General features: G+C 39.6%; 1 protein-coding gene across 1 annotated transcript; it reads left to right on the top strand.

Annotated features, from left to right (window-relative positions):
• The first annotated feature begins 91 nt into the window (after positions 1–91).
• LOC128367108 (NIPA-like protein 2) lies at positions 92–22,809 on the top strand. Its single transcript, XM_053327913.1, has 11 exons — positions 92–279; positions 8,261–8,329; positions 9,441–9,609; positions 13,998–14,057; positions 15,729–15,850; positions 17,845–17,941; positions 18,220–18,355; positions 18,640–18,728; positions 21,867–21,930; positions 22,017–22,114; positions 22,313–22,809. Exons 1-11 carry the CDS (start codon positions 199–201, stop codon positions 22,417–22,419), a joined length of 1,092 nt encoding a protein of 363 aa, XP_053183888.1. The 5' UTR covers positions 92–198; the 3' UTR covers positions 22,420–22,809.
• Positions 22,810–23,528: the final 719 nt, after the last annotated feature.

Below are 23,528 nucleotides of genomic sequence, written 5' to 3'. Positions count from 1 at the left end.
ACAGTATTTGAAGTAATCACAAACTCCTGATCCACTCCGCAACAATGAGGAACTTTTCCTTTCTGAGTTTCCACTGAGGCGTCTGGGACGTGGGTTGCATGGGATGGGAAGAGGTGATAAGCAGCTGTCAAAGATGTGAAGGGAGCAGGAGTTGTGATCTAGAAGAACATCACTTCCTTATTACATGATAAGGAAAACATGGCGAATTTAAGTTCTCTGCAGGCTGCTCTGATCAACACTCAGGCTCACCGGGCTGAGATCTTGGAAAATCCACTCCGGGTAAGTTTGTTTACGTTTCAGACTGTTTGCTCAGCCAAATGGAAAAGTGCAGAGCCTGGGCTGTGCGTAAAATTAATAAAACAACAATTGTTTTAAAGCAACTATTAACTGACTTCTTCCTCTCTAGGGTTAGAATTAAGCAATATAACCTAATTAGATTTAATTTATAAGAAACATCTGTCAGTATGTCCTGCTAAAAAAAAAAAAAAAAAAAAAAGCTTCCACCTTAAAATGAAAACATTTTCACTACAGTTTCACCCTTGAACTTCTTTGCTTATTGCCCAGTTGCTTCCCAGGATATGTGAAATGAATCACGCTCAACCTGTTTCAGCTGTTATCAGATTTGCTGTGATAAAAGCAAAGTTTAGATTTCTGCAGGAACTTCCCTCCCCACACTCCACTTGGAACAGGAAGTTACTCACTAATGCTCAAGGGAGGAGATTAAGTTAGTGTCAAAGAAAATCATCGAAGTCAAAATATAACCTCAGCCTCTAAAGCTTTTTGTGTAATGAGCACTCAGTGTGGATGAGGAAGCCAGACAAGAGCAGAGAGATCTATCGGTGTTGGCACCTGTCAGAACTATTTTCTCAAGTAATCATGACTTCTGATTTTGTTGGAAGGCCTTTTCTTTCTTATGAACTTTTAACTTTGAATAGGGGATTTAGAGTATGAGGAAAGTGTGTGACTGTTAGTGGGTCATAATGGAAAGAGCTCTTTTTGCTCTTTACCTTCTGTGCGTGTGTGTTTACTAATGTCCTACTGATGTTTGCTAATGTGTGTGTCAGTCCTCTGCCCTCCTACTCTTATGCATACACACATTCTCCTCATGCTCATCTTCCCCTGTCAGTTTGTTTCTCCTCTCTTCTCTTCTCTTTCTGTTATGTTTCCTGTGTGTGACATTAACGTTGGAGGGCAGAGAGAAAGAGAGAGAGGGAGAGAGAGAGAGAGAGAGAGAGAGAGAGACAGAGAATAACAGAGGAGGAATGAGAGGCGTGAGTAATGAGTAATGGCCTATGGGTGGGCTGTTAGAGAATAGCTCTACTGTAAGAGGCCCTGAGCAGCTGGCTAATGGTCCCAGCTCCTCCCTGCGTCCAAAGCTACCCACCATCCCAGGGAACATCTCGACATCCAGGGGACAATATCAGTCTGTCTCACACTTTAACTGCCTTCTAGAGTCAGAAATGTTTGTACTGGTGCAACAGCAAAGTTTTGGAGTTGGCCCAAATGGTTTGGTTACCTACAGTATTATAGATGAAAGTATAGACACCAAAGTCATCCACAAGTCTCCAATAGATACCTGACTCTGATGCAGCTTCACAGCTCTTTGGTGTAAAATTACTGTGTGGTGCAAACAGTAAATTCGTATCTCTGTTGTTTTTTTTTTTGTGAATAGAAATTTAAATTCCTGCTGCAACAACTACAGTACATGACAAGACTACATTACCAGGTAGTGAAGGGAGGAGGTGATGGGAGAATGTGCCACTACAGAAAAAAAACCTTAATGTAAAAGTGTTTGGCCCTGGTGGCAGACAGGACAGTCAGTTTATCTGAGGAAAAGATTTGAGGAGCATGTCCTGATTATTTAAATTTACTAACAGGCTGTTAGCTGAAATAATGTCAGGTCAGTTTACATCATCAGAAGACAAAGTTCGGGATGTCACTGTAATCAGTCATCACAGTTTTCGCTCTCTCTCCCCCATCTTTGTCTCCTCTCGCCTACTCTTCTTCTGCACCCACCACCTCTGAGCAAGAAACTGAAGGGCTTCATCCAGAGATCAGCCCATCTCAGGGAGGGACAGATCCCCATTGTCAGTGGACACAAAGGGCCACGCTGTATGTCTGTTAGTCAGTGTCCTAGCAGAGGAGGAGGATCAGTGCTGTCAGTCCCTCCGTCAGCTCTCAGGCCCATTCAGCTTGACGGGACATTCAACTAAGCATGCTTTTATAGATGGGATGTAGTTTTTGTTCAGTTCTGATCCAAATTACAGTTTGCTTTGTGCAAGGACACACTTACATGTATGAAAAATTGCTTGTCAGGAGAGTTGGGTGCTGTTATGAGGATGAAAAATGTCCTTGTGGGGTTAGATGTGTGCACAATGTCTATAAATGAGGTGTGAGGTAAAGCATGAAACTTATAAGTGCACAATAGATGTGTGTACTTGTGTTTGTTCAGGGTCTGATGCTCAGTCCAATCTGATATTACACTAAACTTTATTCAGCTTTATGTGAAGTTTGTACCTCGAAATGACAAACTCCAATTGACTTTATCTCTGACATTTATAATAGAATTTATACAACACACGGGCTGTAATTTATTTGCAAAGATACAGAACCGCAGGAATATCACTATAGAAACTGTAATGACTAAAATTTGATGTGTGCTAGATCGTGTCTTGAAGATGAATGTGCTCATAGTTGCCTTTACTTCTCAGAGTTTTTGTTAACTTTTGCTGATGCTGATATTTAAACTCACTGGGCTGGACTCCTGTCTGACTTTGTGCCATGACTTTGAAGTACTGCATTATAATTTTAATAGAAGACCAGGCATATTATCAGTAAAATATACTCAACACATCAAAAGTGGAAAAACCAATCATGCAGAATGTAGGTGTTATATTATTATGTATATTTTATTATTGGATTATAAATATTGAATGCATTAATTTATTTATTATCATAGCTGGTCAAGCTGGGGGAAATCTAATTACTTTATATACTGCTTGGTAATTTAAATTATAACAATGTATCATGTATATCCCATTTTGTGTGAAATAGCTGAATCTACAAAGTAACTAGAATGCTCTCAAATAAATGTAGGTAGTAAAAAGTGCAGTATTCCCTCTAAAACTTAGTGGAGCAGTATTATAAAGTACCATGCAGTGTGGATGCTCAGATACCTCAAAATTGTACTTTAAGTGTTTGAATAACTATCATGTTCACCTATGTATAGATGAAGAGGCCTTATTTTAAAATATTTCCAATATAGCTGCAGGTAAGTTTAAAGGGAAGGTGGACATACTACAATGCCAGCATCCCTCTATGGGCACTGAGAGAGTTAGTGTTTGCTGCAGTTATTCCTCCTTTCTATACTCTATGACACAATTTCAGTGTAAAAGATTGGATCAAAAATGTGTATAAATTCATGATTAAGGTCTACTGATGCCAAAAAGGCAGTGTAATACAATTCAGGTGGGAATCATCCAAAGTTAGTCTTTTTAGTACAAAATGCCTTGTTTGTGTTCATTACAGCTGAGCAAGGAAACTCTGTATGAGGAAACACAATGAGGACACTAAGCACTAAAACGATGGTCACTTTTAAACATACCTACTTGATTGCTGAAGCCTCATATTAGCTTCAAATAAACAGAAAAGTACAATTTAACATAGCACAAGGACAGGTGGAATTATGACTTGAAAAAGTAGAAAAAACAATACCATGTAAAAGACAAATGGTCAAATTCAGTTATATAAGTTATAAACACACAAAGCAGACTCTAACACAGGGAGCTTTGTGGTGTGGAGTCTCTGCTGTACTTGGATAAAGTGTGTAATGTTTGCTAAGTAAGCTTACAAGCCAAAGGCACTCCCAGCTGCATTGGCCTCGCCTGCTTTGTTTGCTCTTCCTGTGACAGGAAAACTCTCTCTCTCACACACACTTTTTTTTACACTCTCTTGTGTGGATTCGTCTCCCTCAGTGGGTAAAACATTAGGCTACTTCTGCTTGGGTGAGGTGATCAGTTCCCGTTGTGATCACCTGCACTTCAAATGCATGTGCTCTCTCTTTTCACCAAACACTGAGACAACAAAACACATACACAAAACAAACCAAAAAAAAAAGAATAATTGACTGTAATCACGTTGAATTCACATCGTGGGCCGAGCTTGACCCGATGACATTAATAACTCCAATAAAAGGTGAGATGATTCCCTCCTCGCACTTCAAATTGCTACATCTCCTGTGTGAAGCCTGTGGAACAAACTGTCCTCAGGCTGTACATCCACCACCTTGTGCTCTTAACACAATGTTTCTTTTGCTCTTTCACAGACACACACACATACACACACACACACACACACACACACACACACACACACACACACACACACACACACACGTAGCTAAACGCCTTGCTCTGTTCACCAGCAAACTCATAGGCTCAGTAACAGCAAAGCAGTGGACCACTTACACTTTGTACTGTAAAGCTTGACAGGGTTATTGATCTTGGTTTAGTGAATAGAGCACAGCTGGCCTGATAGATGACATCGTCTGTCTGATCGATTGATCAATTACCACCTCATCTCTGATACAGAAGGCCCACCACCACACTCTCACACTGTCTATCTGCTTTAATATTTGAGCATGGAGTCTATCATTGCACACCTATGCACAAGCATACCTTGGTATGATATCAGTCCCTTAGGAATCTCATTATCTAGTCACCCATCTGCTCCCCACCACCTCCTTCTAAATCCTGTTTACCTCTGATGCACTGCAATCATTACACACATTCACACATATAGACAAACACACGCATACACACACACACACACACACACACACACACACGCTGAAGTCTAAATCCTGTTTACCTCTGGTGTGGTTTCATCCTCGCCGTAGGTATGTTACAGGTCAGTAGGCCCATCAGACTTGGTGTCAAGATGCATTTGGAGCGGTGGGTGAGGAGAAGATGGGGTCAGGCCGTGAGACATAGAGGAGTTTCACCAAGCTTTTGAATTTGAAATTACCTATAAATCCACTCAGCTTAAACCCTTTATCAGGCTGGTGAGGAGATGATAAGTTGTGTTATGCAATTAAGAGGGCGCAACAAGTGGTTCTACTTTAAATGGGCTGTTGGATGGATGGATGGAGTTACGTTGTGTGATCAGATTAGTTAAAACTAATTGAAAAGTGCTTCAGGTTTAGAAAAAGCAGAATCTAAGTCACTTAACTGTGTAATTAAAAGTGAAGGAGGGATTTTTTTTCGCTTGGTGCACAGACTTTAATTCCAATGCCAGTGGACGTCAGTTACATCCATCACCGTATCACAAAAACCTTCTGCTGCAGGCTACTCTGTTAGGTTGAGTAAAGTAGACAAGCAGGGAGGGAGGGAAATGACTTCAACAACTATTGGATGGATTGCCATTTAATTTGATACAGACACCCATGTGCTCCATAGAATTCATTGTAATAAAGCCCAAATGCCTGCAAAACTGGCATTTCCATCAGCTAAGGCTGCTAATTAGCTCATTTGAGTACACTAACATGCTAAAGATGGTGAACATAGTAAACATAGTAAACATTACCTTCTGAACATCAACATGTTTTGTCACTGTGCGCATGTTAGCATAATGATGTTAGCAATTAGCTGAAACAGCAACTGAGCCGCTGGTATGGCTGAAAGCTCTTTGTCTTGTTTAAAGTGGAAATTCATTTATGTGGGGAATTGATGTTTTATTGCTATGGTGACGATGAGTTACATAAATGTCACACAGAGGCAGTTAAGGGCAGCCCATGAGCATTGGAGGACTTGAGGAAGCATAAATGTTAATTTAGTTGATCAAGTAGTGTGTCTCGTCTTCATACTTAAGAAGACCAAGTGCACTCAATGAGCAAGTACTACACAATATTATTTTACCACTATGTGAGTCAAATGTGTGTATAGTTTATGAAAATTAGTGTTAATTCTCTCTGAAAATGTTTTATTATGACAAAATATTACTTTTGGTTGGTGTTGTTATTCATTAAGGAACATATTGGGATTAAAAATGTATATAGAAAGTATGAAAGAGTCTTAGATCTGGGATTCAAAATCAACAAGACAGTTTTAATCTCATATTTTGCTCCCGTGATGAAACAACTTGAAGATTAGACCCTTGCTGTTTGATTGCTCATTAAAAGAAAGGTTATTAAACTGTGTTCTGTGGAAGGGAACCATAATCATTTTCGTCTTGTCCTCATCTGTGAGCTTCACTGTAGTTTCTGCGGCTGACAGAAAGAGCAGAGGGTTTTGCCTATTTCCCTTGTCTGGAGAATGGACTTTGGTTTTTTGCTTAATGACTTTAAGGGTAAGCTGTAATGACAGCTCTACCCCTACAGTGCTGTGGAGAGATGTTTAATAATGTGTTCTGACAGAGCGATAGACCACCTCTGGATTTTGTGATAGCGATCAGCTGTTGTCCAGAGAAATTCATTTACACTCCATTCATTTTTGTATCATTTGACCACCATGTTATCTCATTGTCAACCATATCAGATGGACATTACTGACAATAACCCATTGCCTGTCTTATCTCTGGACCACTGATCCTGAACCTTAACACTCTTTCAGTTTTTGGCTCTATTATTTGTCTGTCCCCTTTATTTCTTTTTAAGATGTACTATGCATTTCTTCCTCCCTCTCATTCTGCAGCTTATTCTTCTGCTTAGCTGATCCTCAGCTTATCCTTTGTTTTTCATCTTTAAACTCCCATTACCGGCCCCTTTCTCTCTTCTCTACACCCTCCATCTCCCTCATAATATTCCTTCAAAGGATGAATACTTGGATGTGCTTGGACTGCTGTTACTTCTTATACAGCGATTGAGTTTCTTTCTTTAGGTTTTCATCATTCACATTCCACCCCCACGGTGCGCTTTCATTTCTTTGTAAACTTTGTCCGCCCACAGCCACTGGTATGTTTATGACCTAAAATTAAATTTCCTCTTGGCAATAATTTTCCAAGCATATGGGGGAAAGCAGCCCAACATATCCCTTGAAACGCTTTAAGCGAATGGATCCTGTTTCTCTTTCCATCACTTATACACCAATTATGCTTCCCTACTTACAGCTGGCAACAAAAAATATACTATATTATTTCCTCCAGTATTTGTATAATCTTATGATACTGTGTAACTTGCCAAAAGTGGGACAATAAAAATAACTATGATACATGACCATATTTTGGAATCAAGATGTTTCCATGTGTTTCCTGGTGGCGTGATAGGGATGGAAATGTCAGTCGTTTACATGGTCAACCCCTTTGTTCCAGTATGAAATATATCAACAATTATTGGATTGATCAATATTCAGTTTTATACAGACATTCATGGCCCCCAAAGAAGGAAGCCTAATTACTTTGGTGATCCCCTGACTTTGTCTCTGACATTTTTAATTATTAGAAATGTTTCAACAAATATTGGATGGATTGCCATGACATATGGTACCAATATCTATCATGCCCTGAGGATCAATTGTAATAATCTATCATCAGGTACCTGCAAAACCACTGACAGTCCCATCAGCCTCATCTGTACTCTGTGTTTAGTGCTAATTCAAGGAACTGCTGTGCCTATGTCCAGCCTTACAGAGCCACATAGATTGTTCTGTGACATCTTGATCTTGCCCACATAACCATTCTCTACCAAAAATGCTACTACATTGAGACTATATTGACCTAGTTCCATACCTGCAACCTTGCACACATGTGGTGACCAGGTGTCTGTGTGCTAAAGGTGTGTTCCAACCTGCATCAACACCTGTGTGAGGTGTCGTATATCGTGGGAGAGTGAAAAGGCTGGGGGTGTCTTTGTGTATGTTTCAGCTAAACTTCTGGCTTTGTTGCTGTATGTCACGGGTACATGTGTGAGAAATGAGATTTTGATATCACAAAACCCTAGATGCCCCGGCTCCACAGGAGTACACACACACACACACACACACCTACACCTACACACACACACACACACACACACACACACACACACACACACACACACACACACACACACACACACACACACACACATACTCACATGCATGCACACTAGTGCCTTTGAACAGCACACCAATGGAACAAAGCTCTCCGGGGTTGTCATGGAAATGACAGATGTGACAGCTGGAGGGAAGACTTTTGCAGGGAGTATTATGGGATGTTTTGAGTTGTTGTTTGACAAGTGGAGCGTCACCTAATCTTCTGCCTATCTGTCTATTGTTTATCTTCACAGACCTATCTTGTGGGAATCATCATCTCTATATGTGGGAATGTCCTCATCAGCATTTCACTTAACATACAGGTAGGAAGCGCTGGAATCAAGCAGTACAGCAGACACTCATCACACAGCGGGAACTTAATGCCTGCAAAGACAAATTTTTCCACTCTCTAAGTACTGCCAGACTACTTTCCTTCTGTCAGTGTGCTCTCTCTCTCTCTCTCTCTCTCTCTCTCTCTCTCTCTCTCTCTCTCTCTCTCTCTCTCTCTCTCTCTTTCTCTCTAGCAAACTCTTTACGTTCAGCAGGATTTTATTTTACATTTAGGTACTATGTGATCTGCTGACATGTTCACAGCAGGCAATGTGCAGCAAACCGCAGAAATGACTTTGTATGTCATCATCAATTTAACATTGTGATCAGCAGTACAGTTCCTGCCCAATTTGCATCTGGACTGCCTCTGATTATAACACTAATTATGCTCTAGCACTGTGTTTAAAATACTATCCTGATGCCTAATCAGTCCTATTTCAGTTAGGTGTTAGCAGGGCTGTGTACCAGTAAATAATCAGTCCAAGTCAGTCAAAGACTGAATACATTCATTAACTATAAAAATAGATTGTCTATAGCATGTACCAGAGTGAGACACTTTAATCTTTTTTTTCTCTACTCAGTGAGTCATTTAGTACCAGTCTGTTGCTCAGTTACACTCTGTTTGGCAAATGCAAAAACTCAGGTACAGTAACTAACAGCAGCATGTCAGATGTGTAAGACAAATTTTAAGAGACCGTGACAGCTTGAAGTGAATGTGAAAAAGTGCAGGGAAAGGCTGTTAACCATTGTTTATTAGGCAGTGTGAGTTTCCAGAGATAGAATTGTTAATGATTATGAAGTATACATTTGCGTTTTCCTTGTACAGCTTCCCACCTCATTGATTCGCTTAATTGGTGTCATGCCTCTTCTGGAATGAAATGCTAATCAGGAGAGTGTTATGCTGTAAGCCTTTGTAATACTGTAATATCTCTTAAATTGCATCTTTTTTTTCTTTTTTTCTTTTTCTTATTTGGGTGGGGTAGGCTGTTAAGTTATTAATATCTGTGGGGTGGATGTTTGAGTCTATGTTACGCAGCTCCACAGTTATTGGATCCACATAATTTGACTGATGCCTCAGGCTCCTCTCCCCTCTCTCCCTGACAGAAATATGCCCACGTCCGTCAGTCTCAGCGTGGCTCCAAGCCTTACTACACCTCTGTGCTGTGGTGGTGTGGTGTGGTTCTCATGGGTATCGGGGAACTGGGGAACTTTGCTGCCTACGGCTTTGCCCCAGCATCACTCATAGCCCCGCTGGGCTGTGTGTCTGTCATAGGTACGTATGACCTTTTTTTTACCCCCCTCGTACATTATACATGCGTGAAGGCAAGAGGAAAGGTTGTCTCCTCAGGGAACAATGAAACATTGTCATATGAGGTCTGCTCTTTTTCTTCTGATCTTGTCATAAACAGATGTTTTCATGCCAAGCATTTATAATACAAGCTGTAAGATGGCACTAACAACACTTAAATTCCTTTTGATGAATAAAGCCCAAGTTCAGATACATGACGTGGAAATAAATTGTATTAATCACATAGAGTTCTACAGTACATCTGGTACAGTAGTGCTATTTCCATCCTGCGTGTTACGACTACACATCTAGCTGCACAGGCAAGGCTGTTAAGTCTTCACCTCATTCAGCAGTGTATCTCACGCTCACAGAAAAAGGGCTTTAAAAAGAAACTTCCAACTGTTGCTGCCATTGATTTCAGAAGCCAGAAACAGTCATCCAAATCCCGGACATGGCACCGGAGGATGAATGCATGCAGCTCAGTTCTTCACACTGTGTGATTCAGGAAGTCTAATTACTTCTGACATTATAAATCCGCCAGCCCGTTCCAGAAAATGTTCATTTTTATAGCATGAACAAAGCCAAATTCATTAGCCAATCAAAACAAAACCTGCCTGGTTGCCACAGCTGGCAGCTGCTCTTTGCAAACACTCCAAACGCAGGTTAAATATTGAACAGGTTCATTTCTTACCTCCCGCCATCCATCAGTCACTGCACTGGAGGTGGTGGTGAGTCATGGATATTAATGACAGCTATTACCCAGACACAAATGATTTTCCTATAGTCACGTCTCATAAATGGATGAATGATTTGAATAAAGCTCTGAAACCTGAAAATCTGAAACTGAAACCACAAATCTTGTTAAGACGGCTGCACCCTGTGTTCATTTTAGTTTTAGTGTTCAACAATGTTGTTCTCGCTTCAGTGAGCAATTACTTTCTAAAACGCTCTTATCACAATTACAGGACTTGAACACCTTACCCTTTTGAGTCATTATGTCACTGAGTGTAAAGCTGACATTATTGTGACTCTCTTCATAGGCCACAGGTATTGACAATTACTGTGCTCATTTCCATTTTACTATCATTATTATGCTTGTGAAGACCATTGATTGCAAGACTCTTGTGCTGCACTGGAGTGTGCATGAATAATGTGTAGCTGAAGTGTATCTTGAAAGAGCATCTTGAGGAATTAATGAAGCCAGAGATGAGGAGGTGAAGGGAAGGGAAGGAGGGAGAGGAGAGGAGAGCAAGATGTCCTTCCTCCTCAGAGGTAACAAGTGGAGCTGAGGGGAGAATGTGCAAGCTGCTTTTTGTCATCTTGACCCCACCACTCACCTCATACTGACTCACATACTGCATGAAAATGAGAAAACTTGCACACGCCAATGCATGCATAGCTGTAGTCATGTATAAACACCCATGTCTCTGGATTTCCTCAACCAGAGATGCTCCTTAGGTTAACACACACACCCCTCCTGCAGCGCTGTTGTGCCTCTTTTTCCAAGAGCTGTGTGAAGGCTCAGAGGGGGGGCAGACAACGGGAGGCCTTGGTTGAGTAAACAGGAGTGAAGCAAGTGGTTGGGTGGGGAGAAATGAGGAGAAGAGATGAGATACAATGAGAATAAGGATATATATGAAATAAGAGGCAGAGATGCAGAGTGGAAAGCAGAAGCAACAGGAGGAGAGGGATGAGGTCGGCAGAGCTGATGATGCCGCTGTCACACGCCTGTCCCTGCATGTCATACTGGCACTCTGACACTTTGGAGAGCAATTTCTTCTGTCCCCATCCACAGAGCCCACCACTCTCTATTAGGAATGACAGCACTATTCTGAATGCTGTTCTATGGTGCAGAGCATCGGCTCTCCTTGTTAGATACCATGTCATCACCTGCAAAAGAGGAGGGAGGCTGGCATGGTGGAAATAAACAGAGACTTGATTCAGACACTGCATCAGCTCAGAGATGTCAGACCTGCAGGTCTGTAGAACTGACGAGAATGTGTTGTTTTCAGTTTTTATCAACTTGTATTGTATTGGGGTTTTATAACATCTTATATTATGTCTCAAAACACTTGCTCTTCATCTATTGTTAAAATAGAAAAGTCTGGCTCAGTGCTCTGTTCACAGAATATTAATACTGTTCACACGACAAGCTTTCCAAAGTCTCTACTTCTGTCATTTGTGACATTGAGAACGTAGAATACTTGCAATGTGGTACCAGTTCTTACATTTGAGCTTTCCTTGAATTTTGCTCCTTTCATCCAATGTCAGATCCATGTGGTGAAGAATATTTGACATGGTGTGTTTTCCCACAGGGAGGTTCCCAGTAGTCGTAAGGAGCATGTAGAGGGGCAGTACTGATCTGACACACACACACACACACACACACACACACACACACACATACACACCTCCATAAACAGGCACACATAAGAGCTGTGACAGAACTATGAACCCCAGAGGTTCCTGTTGCCACATTTCTCATTTTATCAAGCCGTGTGAATCTCACTTTGTATGGAGTTGCTATGGTTACTTGTTAGATCCAGCTGGTCCCAGAGGCAAAGAAGGAGTCCTAAATGTGTATGCGAACATGCTCGCCGTATGAAATATTTAACAACTGACTGTTTCATCCGAATACCAACGAGAGTCTTTATAAACTTCCAATTTGACAGTCGTGTCCCTGTGGCATCACGCACATCAATACCTTGTATCACACGTGTCCTCTGGAACACACCCTTTCAGCATGATTCTGTTATATATTGAACCAATTTTGGTTCAATTTTAACTTGAATTAGGGGTTTACAGGAAAGCTTTTCATGGCTCAGGTTTATTAGTGCTGTCTAACACCAACCTTCTGTTTGTAAGATTGCAAATAAATCTGCCTTTGTGCTATACTGTCAGCGTTAAACATGCATGTCGAGACCCTGTCCGTCATGCTTTGAAACCACAGTAACCCCATGCGTGACACACTGTGCGTCTCTGACATATTGAGCTGTTTATGCTCTGTAGCTAATCTCCTTATGATGGTGGCAGAGCTTGTGCCCAAACTCAAACTGCCTGTCTGTTTTGGGTTTTTTTGTTGTTTTTTGTTTTTTTTCATTTGGTATTTTCCAGCAATTTTTCCATTTAATTAGTCTCCCTGTCTGTGTGCCATCACCTGCACGCCTGTCTGTTTGGCTGGCAGTGATTCAGTGCAGTTGTGCCCAAATTCTTCCACACACAGCTGCCACAGCTGTCTCTGCTGAAATATTGGTGTAATATATGACAGCATAACTCCATAAATGTAGAATTAGAGTAAGAATAAGTGTTGACCCCTCTGTCTAGTGACTGTCAGGCTGCTGTCACTTGTTATTCTACCTTGTCTGTAAGTCCACTATCTGTTTGTCCTCTAGTATGTTTTTCTGTTTACGTCTGTGTGGCCACCCATCTGTGTATCTCCCTGTGTATCTGTGTGCATATCTGCCTGTCTTGCAATCTGTCTCTGTGACAGCCAAATGCTGCATGTTTATTTGTCTCTCTCGCTCCGGTGCATATCCCAGGGAAACATTAAGACTAATCTGAGCCTCAGCTCGTGTGAAACTGATGGCTTTTCGGCATCACGGTTCTTGACAGCGATATTGATGAATGGGTTCATGAGAAATGTGTCACGGAATAGCATCTTTGTGTAATTTAATGCTGATGTTATGAAGCACTACAGAGTGACACTCATCTACATATGCTGACAGCAGCTATCATGCGTATCAATATAAAACATGTCAAGCGTTGTATGTGTATTATGTGTACAATTATCTATTTATGTGGATATAAATTTATATAATATATTTTAATATCACTGTGTGCAGATGTGCATGACTGTGTGATTGTGTGTGAGTGTATATAATTATCTCATTTGTGTGCACAATATGTGAGAAATTACTGTGATATTCTCACATTGCAAACTATATCATAAAACTTGATCATCCTCATCCAATTACAGTATATACAGCCATAGCTGCTAAGTCTGGTTGCAACACTTTTCATGTGATTGTTATTTTTATCAAGTCAGTGTTCAGTCAAGTATCTGACCTTGCCTGTGATTAAACTGACGTGTTGAATCCGAAAATAAATCAATCCAGAATATGAGGTTACCAAAAAGTGGCTGAACACAAATTATGTTTTTATCTTCAAGGGGAAAGCATTGATTGTGATGTTTTATGATAACCGAAAGCATGTTGATTTTAATCTAAAGTTCAATTATATGGTGTCTAGACTGTGTTAAATGTAACCGATTGGAGATAAAAGTGAGTTCAGACTGTATTCTGCTAGACTGAATGGTTTGTGCAGAGTGGTTTTATTGGCTGTTAAACTAACAGGAATATATTTATACTCCACAGCCAGCGCTGTCATATCTGTGGTTTTCCTCAAGGAGACGGTCCGAGCCTCTGACATTGTTGGTAAGCAAACACTCAGTCGGGATCATAGCACTTGAGGACATAAAACTGGTGCTTTGAGTTGAGAAATGACATCCAGGCTGGATATATCAAACTGGCTTCATAGATTTTACTCAGTGTGAAAACATCTTGTAACAAAGGAAACATATTGGAGTTTGACTGAGATAGAAATCATCTTATCCACTGATTAAAATGTCTTTATAATGTCTTATTGCTCTGTGTTCCTGGCAGTGGGAAAAAAGGGTGCAGTGTATTCAACAGGCCAATTCTGTTATATTGTTTTATGAAAAGCTATTGTTTGTCACAACGATTTATAGAGTCTGCGGCGAAATGACATGATTGTGATGGTCATTACAATAATGATTATTACAAATGCTAGACTGGGAATTCATATCAGTACCACACAGCTCTGCATGTTGTTAGTTTTCTGGATTAATCATCTACAGTTGGTTCAGTCTTTCTTCCTTTTTGCATAATTGTTCAGTGACATTTCCAGCCACATATTGTAAACATTTAATTGTATGAATCTCTCATCCATAAAAGAAGAAAATGACTCTGAGTGAGCTCTGTTTTTTAGCAGCACCCTGTTTATAGGGTTGAACAAACTTGAAATAGATGTGACAAAGTGGACATTATAAAACTAAAATAAAATTTTAAATAAAAAACTATACACGAGAGAGTATGTAAATGATGGTAGTTAAAATATGTTAAATAATAAACATATCTGCTTGTTGTAGTAAATAATGATGCAAATTGTAAGTTTGCCACGTGCAAAAGTATTTTGAAGTTAATTTCTTGTGTACAGTGCAAAGTAACTGAGAGCTGGCTGAGGCACAATGTATTTTGGAGCAGTGGAGGAAATAAGTATTCAACATGTCAACTTCTTTTTCTTTAAACATATTCCCAGTGCAACTATTCACAAGCAATTAAGTCCAGACATTGATAATAACTCAATAAGGCAAGACAGCAAAAGAAATCATAACATTCCACTCAATAACAAAAGTTATATGCATTAAATTGGAATGACAGCGGGAAAAAAAGAGTTGGACACAATAACTGAGATGTACTTAATATTTGATGGAGAAGCCTTTGTTTGCAATGACAGCTTTGAGATGATTCCTGTACAAAGAAACTAATCACACAGTGTCCAGGGGGGATTTTGGTTCAGTGTAATTTAATTGAGTGTTATGATTTTGTTGCCTTGTTGAATTAACATCAACGTCTGGTCTTAATTTCATATGAGTAGCTGCACTGGAAATATGTTTGTTGGAAAAAAAAAGTTGGATAGGCTACTTGTTTCCCTTACTGTATTTAGGAGTTTTTGTATCATGACTTTATGTTCTTCATCTCACCAGTAATAAAATGAAGAAGAAATATTGACCAAAACTGTTTAAATGAATTAAATGTGTAAAATGTTAGTGACCTGCACAACACTTTTGATTAATTTGAGACTAGTTTTAAGATTGATGATTAATGCTGCAGGATCAGAAGCAAATAGTCACAGTTACAGTTGTGAGAGAGACAGTAGAGACAGGATGGTAATATTACCAGCAGTAGCAGTTGCTATGGAATGGAGTGTTGAGCTATAAGCTTCATGTCAACCAATATGCCAAACCAATATAGAACTCTTCTCACTACAGTCTCACCCCACTATCTCTCTCTCTCTCTCTTTAGGTGGAACTCTGGCAATAACAGGAACGTACCTCCTGGTGACCTTTGCCCCCCACACTTCTACACACATCACTGCCCATCTGGTCCAGTACAATGCCATCAGCTGGCACTTCCTGCTTTACTTAGTATGTAACTCTCCTCCTGGATTGTAATGCATACATATAAACATGTTCTTGTTTTCTTAGAGTTAATGTTTGTATGTCTAAATCAACTGTTCTGCCATAAGTTAGTTTATCCCAACCTTTAAGTTCCCTGTGGAGAAGGGCAAGAGAGAGTATTACATTTAAGTAAGAGAGTTGAAGTAAATTGATAGAGTGACCTAGAGCTATGATGTAAGTAATCTGCCTCTATTTTTTGGTTCATGGATGAGCCTGGCTGTCCATGCTGCTGTCATGATTCATGCCAATTTTGGAGTGGTAACATGTCAGTTAAAACTACGATTGTCTTTGTTTTTGCACTCAGTATTAAAAAATACTGCCCCGACCTTGCAAGAGCAGTAGCACTCACCCTTATGCTCTCCTACTTCAATTCCGCCTCAGGCAGAGATGGTATAAACATAGCTGTTACCATAGAGATGGATCTGCTACAGAGCTGAAACAAAGTGTTTTTTCTAAAAATGTACTCATCACAAAAATGTAAATGCAAGCCCCAACCATTAATACTAGTCTCAGTGCAGAAACACACCTTAGATGTTCTTAAAGAGGATTTCTGCAGTAGAAGGTCACAGTATTTCCATTGATGCCAATCACTCCCATGATAGCAGCAGAGAGATGGGGAGCTCTGTGTTTCCCATCTCTCAGGTTTAACTTCTTTTGTAGAAATGCAGTCCTTTGTGTAATTCAAGTGTGAGGTGTTCCGAGAAGCACAGCTGGCTACGAGAGTGTATGACACCTGTGATCTGTTATTCAGGAAACTAGGAGTTGAAGTTTTGAATGTCACCTAGACTGTGCAGCCTATTGCATTTCTGCTGTAAAACACCATATTCTGTACATGTTTTTTCTATATATTTTCCTTTGATACTGTATTTCCTCCAGTAAAACATATTTACAAAATAGCTGAGGCACATTACAATATAGTAGTAATAATTTTGATGAATCACTTTATAAAAATGTATATCATCCCAGGAAATCTGCTTCTAAATCCTAAATATTCCCTTTACTGTTTGTAGAACAATCAATTATCTGCACATACGCCATCAATCCTGGACCTAGAGTAACAGCTAGCAGCTCATCAGGGGTGCCAGCCAGTGGTGTAAATGGTGAACATTCGCCCTGGGTAGCACTGACATCATTATTCAGGAAGCAGCATTTCTCTGAACTATATTTCACATTCTACTCCTAAATCTAGTCCTATTTGCTGAACAGATGCAAACACACTCCAAGACAAAAAAGGAGCTATTTTGTGAAAAAAAAACAAAGAGAAATGTTCTAGACAATGTTAAGAAAATACAGATGGATAGCTAGGCCAGCAGATGTTTTCAAATTGAGATAGTCCTGCTGCCTCTGGCTGCAGTGATTGATGGTGTGTAAAAGAGTATGCTGTTTTCCATTCCAGCAATGCTTTGTGAATACTCATCAGCCCACAAAGAAACAGCCCCCAACAAGTGTGGAATTAACTGTAGATGGTGATTAATCAGAGGAAAATGAAATATCCATCACTGTCTTCTCATTATTTTGCTAAGGTCATACTATTATATAATGATTTCCTCTGGAAGGACTCAGACTATTAAACCATTTTGTGTCATTTTGTGTATGTGCATGTGCGTGTGTGTGTGTGTGTGAAGTAAGTGATATATCTATCACAAATGACCTAGGTCATTTTAAATCCATTTGATTATGGGCAAAAAAGACTAATGAAATCTTGACATTAGCTCGTTATTGAACATATTTACCAAGGCACAGAGATCGCTTTGAGAGACATTTAAAGGTCAGCTTGCCCTTTTTTCCTCAATTCTACTTTTGTACTCTGTTCTTTTTCTCCATCCATTAAAGCTCTGTGGTGTTATATCAGCGGTCCATGAACAGCTGAATGCTATTGGATTCACAAGGACAGCCCCAGGCCCTTCTCATTAAAGACCAGCAATTCATTTTAATCTCCCCCACCCCCCTTCTCTCAACAGGTTATAGAGGTGGTCATCTTTTGCATCCTGCTTTATCTGTACAAGAGGAGGAATGTGAAGCACATCGTCATCGTGATGCTGCTGGTAGCCCTGCTCGGTATGAAGTAGAAGCTGTCTGATTGAGTGTAGAGGTTATGGATTAAACCATTTTAGGCAGTCAGAGGTTGCTTTGTTGCTTGGCTACCAAAAATGGAGTCGTGCTCAGTTATCACTTCAGTAATGAGCTGAGTAGAGCATCACAGAAGAAAATAATTCACTGTAACTCACTAGGAGATAATTAACCACCCCCACAAATCAGCACGAACCAATGAGGAAGTTCTTTATTGCTGCAAGTTGTACAACTAAATGTTAAAGTGATGTTTTGTGTTGCTGCAGCCTCTCTAACAGTCATCTCAGTCAAAGCTGTGTCAGGGATGATCACAGAGTCGATAAAAGGCCAGCTGCAGCTCATCTACCCCATCTTCTACGTCATGCTTGTCGTCATGGTTGCCTCCTGTGCCTTCCAGATCAAGTTAGTCAAGGTTTTCTCCATCTTCTTCTGTGTACTTTTTTTTTTCTCTCCGTCAGTCACATTTTTATTGCTCAAATCCCTCATGCTCGCCACAGGCTAGATGCAATTTTGGCTTTCCAGTTCCTGGACAAACAGGAGAAAAAACAATACATTGGACATAGTGACATTGTACCTACAGCACACCTGTAGTATTAAGATGGATGAATATACTACTTTATAGTGTCTGTGTAAACAAGATCATTGTGTTGACTGCAACCTTCCAATCTGCTTTTCTGTCTCCACAGATTTCTTAATCAGGCGATGAAAATGTTTGATGCCACAGAGGTGGTTCCTATCAACTTTGTGTTTTTCACCGCTAGTGCCATTGTTGCAGGTATGTCATCATCCATAGAAATGTCACTGTGTCATTCACTGCATTCTGTTTTAAGTATGTTTTATTTTTTTCTTATTGTCGACAAATCCCATGAAAAGACCAAAACCAACAATGAAGCGATGCCAACAAGTATTGTCTGTGTATCTAAAGCCTGATTTCTCTGTGCCATAGATCTCCATTGTTGTCCATGAGATATTAAAAACAAACATGACAGACATTTTTCTCTATTACCATAAATGTGGGCAACTGCACATATACCATCCTGCTACAAATACTCAGTAGTGCACAGAATGTGTATTCATCTGCAGCTAAATATAGTCCTGACCTATGCAGCCTATAATGAATTAGTTTCTGTTTTTGCAAAAAACTGCAGCTTCCAGTTGTTTAAGTAAATTTGACAAGACTAAGAGGCTTCATAGCAGCTGTGCTTTGAGCTAAACACTGTCAGCATGCTAGTATGCTCACAATGACAATCCTAACATGCTGATGTTTAGTGAGTTTGTTTGTGTGTTTGTGTTTTGGTGGGAAAGTCATTAGTTTAGCAGGTTTTTTGGTCAAGTACTGAACAAAGTCATTATATTTCATAAGAGGAACATGAATCATCCTTTCTAAACTTGTCAAGATATTTCAGTAAAAACCATGTGTCAATGTCAATGTCATGGTGGCACTAAAGGAAAAGACTTCAAATTTTGTGACAAACTACCTAGTAGAAGTGAGGTGTTTTCACTGGTTATGTGAAAAGTTTGATCTGCTATAGGCTTTGCATAAAAAGTCAGTGGATAATCAATATCATTAGTATTCATCCTCTGGGCACCGTATCTGTTCTGAATTTTATTATAATTTATTCAATAGTTGTTGATACTTCAGACCAACAAATTGCCATCCATAAAGCTAGAGCTACACTGTTGCACTGCATGACATGTTTTTCCTTACAATCCTCACTAGAGCAGTATTAATCTGCAGCTGAAAAATGCTCTGCTTTCTCCTATTTGAGTAACATTTTCTAAAAACTACAGTGGCCAGCTGCTTTAGGAAATTACTGTGCCTTTAAAAAAAGTGAAACTAGAAATGTGTAAGTTTTAGAGCTGAAAGCCACAGAAAAGGACAAAAACACATGCTTGTTGTTTTTTTGACAGAAAAATACAGAGTAACTCCACACTTATCCTTGAAGAATTTTATGAAGGATAATAATTGATCTCACTTGCTGCAAAACTCACTGCAATAGTTGAAATTGATTTGTGATGTGACACAGTTTAACATAATGTTATGATGGTGATTCACTCCTGTACATGTGAACCTTGTTCATTGAAAAGGTTTGCAGTGGTGACGCAGTCTAAGGAGTCAATTACCTTGGCTGTGTGCTGGATAGCTATATGTCAGGAGTGTGCCTGGCTGAAGAGGGGCTCACCAAGGTCAATCAAAGAACACGCTTCTTAGCAAGAATTTAACATTTTCTAGACAGGAAAGCAATAGTGACCTTGGCAGGAGCTCTTGTCCTGTTTCATTTTGACTATACCTGCTGTTCATGTTATAACTGCTGAGCGTTGTACCTTAAAAACAGACTTCAGATTTCTCAAAGCAGGATAGTTAGGGTTATTTAAGAGCATTGGGCGGTTGAAAATACAGGAAGGAATATCTCAGATTGTGCATCCTGCTGTCCCTCAGTACTTTAAACATGATTTAATCCAGATGAGAGATATTCACAGACATAAGAGTTACCTAGGGATGGAAACTTGTCTGTACATGTTAATCCGGCTCAGACATTATTTACAGTATATATTATATGTGATAATTGGATGCCTTTATTTTATTTTCTTGGTTTTGTATTGATGTAGCTTATTTATTTTAATTATTACAGTCCCAGACTTGTATATAATCTATTGAGAGGGCTGTAATGTTTATTTATTATGTATTCATTTTTGATGCACAGTTTGAAATAGTTTTATTAACTGAGTGCTGAGTAAAGCCAGATATTATCCAACGAAACACTGAGGTAGAGACTGATGTTAATACAGTGAATAACTTGCTGAGTGATTATTATATTTTTATTTTTTCATTGATGTTTTTGTATCACTCCTGCCATGTCAGATCTGCCATCTTGACCCCTTCACAACCCTCCATCACTATCAATCAATCAATCAATCAATCAGTCAGCAGAAGCCCGACAGTATTCACAGCATGTGTATTCTGTCAGGTCAAGTCTTTATTATCCTGTCTGTAATAGTGTTCTTTGTTCAATCTGAAAAGAATCAAGAAAGGAGAATTCTCAGAAGCAGTTTTATCTCAAGGGAAAAACATTTTATAACAACCTGTCACCCTTACATTACAAAATCCATTTCCTTGTTTGCAATTTTCCCTTTGTGGGTAATTGGCCTGCGATGTGACGTCATTTCAAGCTATTTCCAGTGCAGCTTCAGTGGAGTGTAACAGCAAGAAACCGTAAACATCAGCTTTTGGTGTCAGTCACTTTGAAGAAAAAAGCAACAGCTTCCCTCCACATTTTGGCACTGATGTCCCGTAATCACACAGAGAGAAATCCATCATGGATAAGCCACAGCTACAAGGGATTTGGTTGTTTTAAGTATTTTTCACCTTTTCTGAACAATCTCCTGCTCTGATATTGTTCATAGTATTACTATTGCCCTCTCTCTCTCTCTCCACCTACACATATAACCCACAATTGACTGCATTGAACAACAAATTGCTGATATATTATATCTGGCGGCATAAAAACGTCCGGGGGTGGACTTCTGCTTTAAGATTAGTTTTGTTCCACATTGAAGAAAATTATTGTTTTGGTCCTGACCCAGTCGTGATCACAGTGGTAGAATTGTGAGCAGCTGAGCACAGAAAAAGTGAAAATACAAAGTGTTCCTTGCCAACTGTCCCCTGATCACAGAGAGAAATTGTTTTATATTGGATATTCTCAGAGGTAATGAGTGATCCTGCATAGTTTCAGTGTTGCTACTCATCCGTACCGGCACACTTCAGATAATAATAAAACTCTTTCTTCTCATGATCCCAGTGTAATGTTTGTTCAAGGTTTACAGGGCTAGGTTTCACAAATAAACAAAGCACTACAGACAATCTGTGAGGCGTGAGTTTCATTTTAATGTGCTTTTTTTCATTTTTTTGCAGGGATAGTATTTTACCAGGAATTTGAAGGCTTGGCTTTACTGAACATTTTTATGTTCCTTTTTGGGTGAGCATTCAATAACACACTAGTAAAAGCAGCTTGTTGAAATGTAATATTTTCTGTTAATTGGTGTCAATCCTTTGCCCCCCTAGCTGTCTTCTGTCGTTCCTTGGAGTTTTCCTCATAGCCCGAAATAGGCCAAAAATAAAGCAACAGGATCGCAATTTTATTCCAATGGATAAGATTCCTGGTAAGTTTTGTATCAAGTTTTAATCAGCCCCCCTCCTTTACAATACTCTGTGACCTATTTGTATTGAATGAGGTGCATTGATTAGGAAGCAGTGACAGTATGAATTTGCTGCCACTGACCCTGGATTTATCTGACGGCTCAAGTCTACAGCCCTGGCAGCAGGGTCCATCTAATGAGCTCTGCTGTCCATGTTCACAGGGAGGAGCCACACAGACAAAGTGCAGCCTGAGGCAAAGACTCTGACATACGGATCACTGGCAGCCAAACTCATGTGCAACAGAGCTGGCCAAACAGACGATTCATAGGACCAGCTCCATCTGTTGAGACTGTATTTTTGTGGATTTGTGTGTGCGTGCGTGCCTCATCCTGGGTACTTCAATATCACTCTATTTATAGAAATGAAATGTTAAGCATCAACTCAACCTAGTTCCAGCTGAGTGCCAGTATTGGTGGTCAGTGCATCTCATTAAACAGCTCTAGTTATCCAAAAAACATTTCTGTATTATCTTGTGTTAACAGTTTTCAGTCTTCAGCAGGGAAATAACCTGATAAGAAAAACATACTATAAATGATATGAAACACCTCAGGATCAAAGTGCAACATTAATTGCAAATTTTAATTTAAAAAAAAAAAAGCAGGTCGAGGAGGCCACTGTGACCAATGCCTCCCAAAATATTATATGTATTATGTCTATCAATTGAATAAATGGGTCTATGTGTGAATAGTTGAATGTTTGTGAATTTGATGTTTCAACTGTATTAAAATTTCATGTCACAGTAAAAAAGGTGCACTACTGCCCCCTGATGGTGGGGGAGCTCAAAGATGCTTCCCCCACCATAACTTGTACATGTGTCGTGTTAATCTCAGTTAAAGTGATGTCACTTAATTTGAAATGATAGTTAAGTGGTATGTGTAGTTATATACATCTTTCCTCGTGGCTGATTAGTTAAAGCTGCTCATGTTAATGTCTCACATTTTTTCTTTCTTTAAATAACTGAGCATCCATGCATCACTCTGAAACCTGTTTCCAAGGAGTTAATAACAGCACTCATCTAAAAAGTGCTAACGTACAGCCAGCCCACCCATCTTTACCTTAAATAAACCTCAGACTGCATACTGAACTGCTACCAAACTTTAGTGTTGCCAAGCAACAAAACTCTCATCTGCCACCTACACATTATGGGATGTGTGGGAAACCAATGCTCATGCCAGTGTAACTATAAAAAGAATGAACGGTAAACTATCAGTTGTTCAATGTGTTACGGTGTAATGGACAGGCTATAATGTGTAATTCACTGTTGGAGGTTACAGAGGTTATTCACACACAGTATAGTCTGTCAATGCAGTATGGGTATTTTATTAGTTTATATTGAAACAAAACCTCTTCAGTACTCTGACAATTTTTAAACAAACT

This window comes from Scomber japonicus, chromosome 10, assembly GCF_027409825.1.
Source record: "Scomber japonicus isolate fScoJap1 chromosome 10, fScoJap1.pri, whole genome shotgun sequence".
NCBI classification, from domain to species: Eukaryota; Metazoa; Chordata; class Actinopteri; order Scombriformes; family Scombridae; genus Scomber; species Scomber japonicus.
Note: the sequence above shows the minus strand (reverse complement) of the source record. Positions and strands in the feature narration are given on the sequence as shown.

Bases quoted from the DNA above. Each gene is read 5' to 3' on its own strand.
- LOC128367108 (XM_053327913.1), top strand. From the start codon at position 199: ATGGCGAATTTAAGTTCTCTGCAGGCTGCTCTGATCAACACTCAGGCT. The intron at 15,851-17,844 runs GTATGTAACTCT...TTCTCTCAACAG, and splicing joins GGCACTTCCTGCTTTACTTA to GTTATAGAGGTGGTCATCTT. The intron at 18,729-21,866 runs GTATGTCATCAT...ATTTTTTTGCAG, and splicing joins CGCTAGTGCCATTGTTGCAG to GGATAGTATTTTACCAGGAA.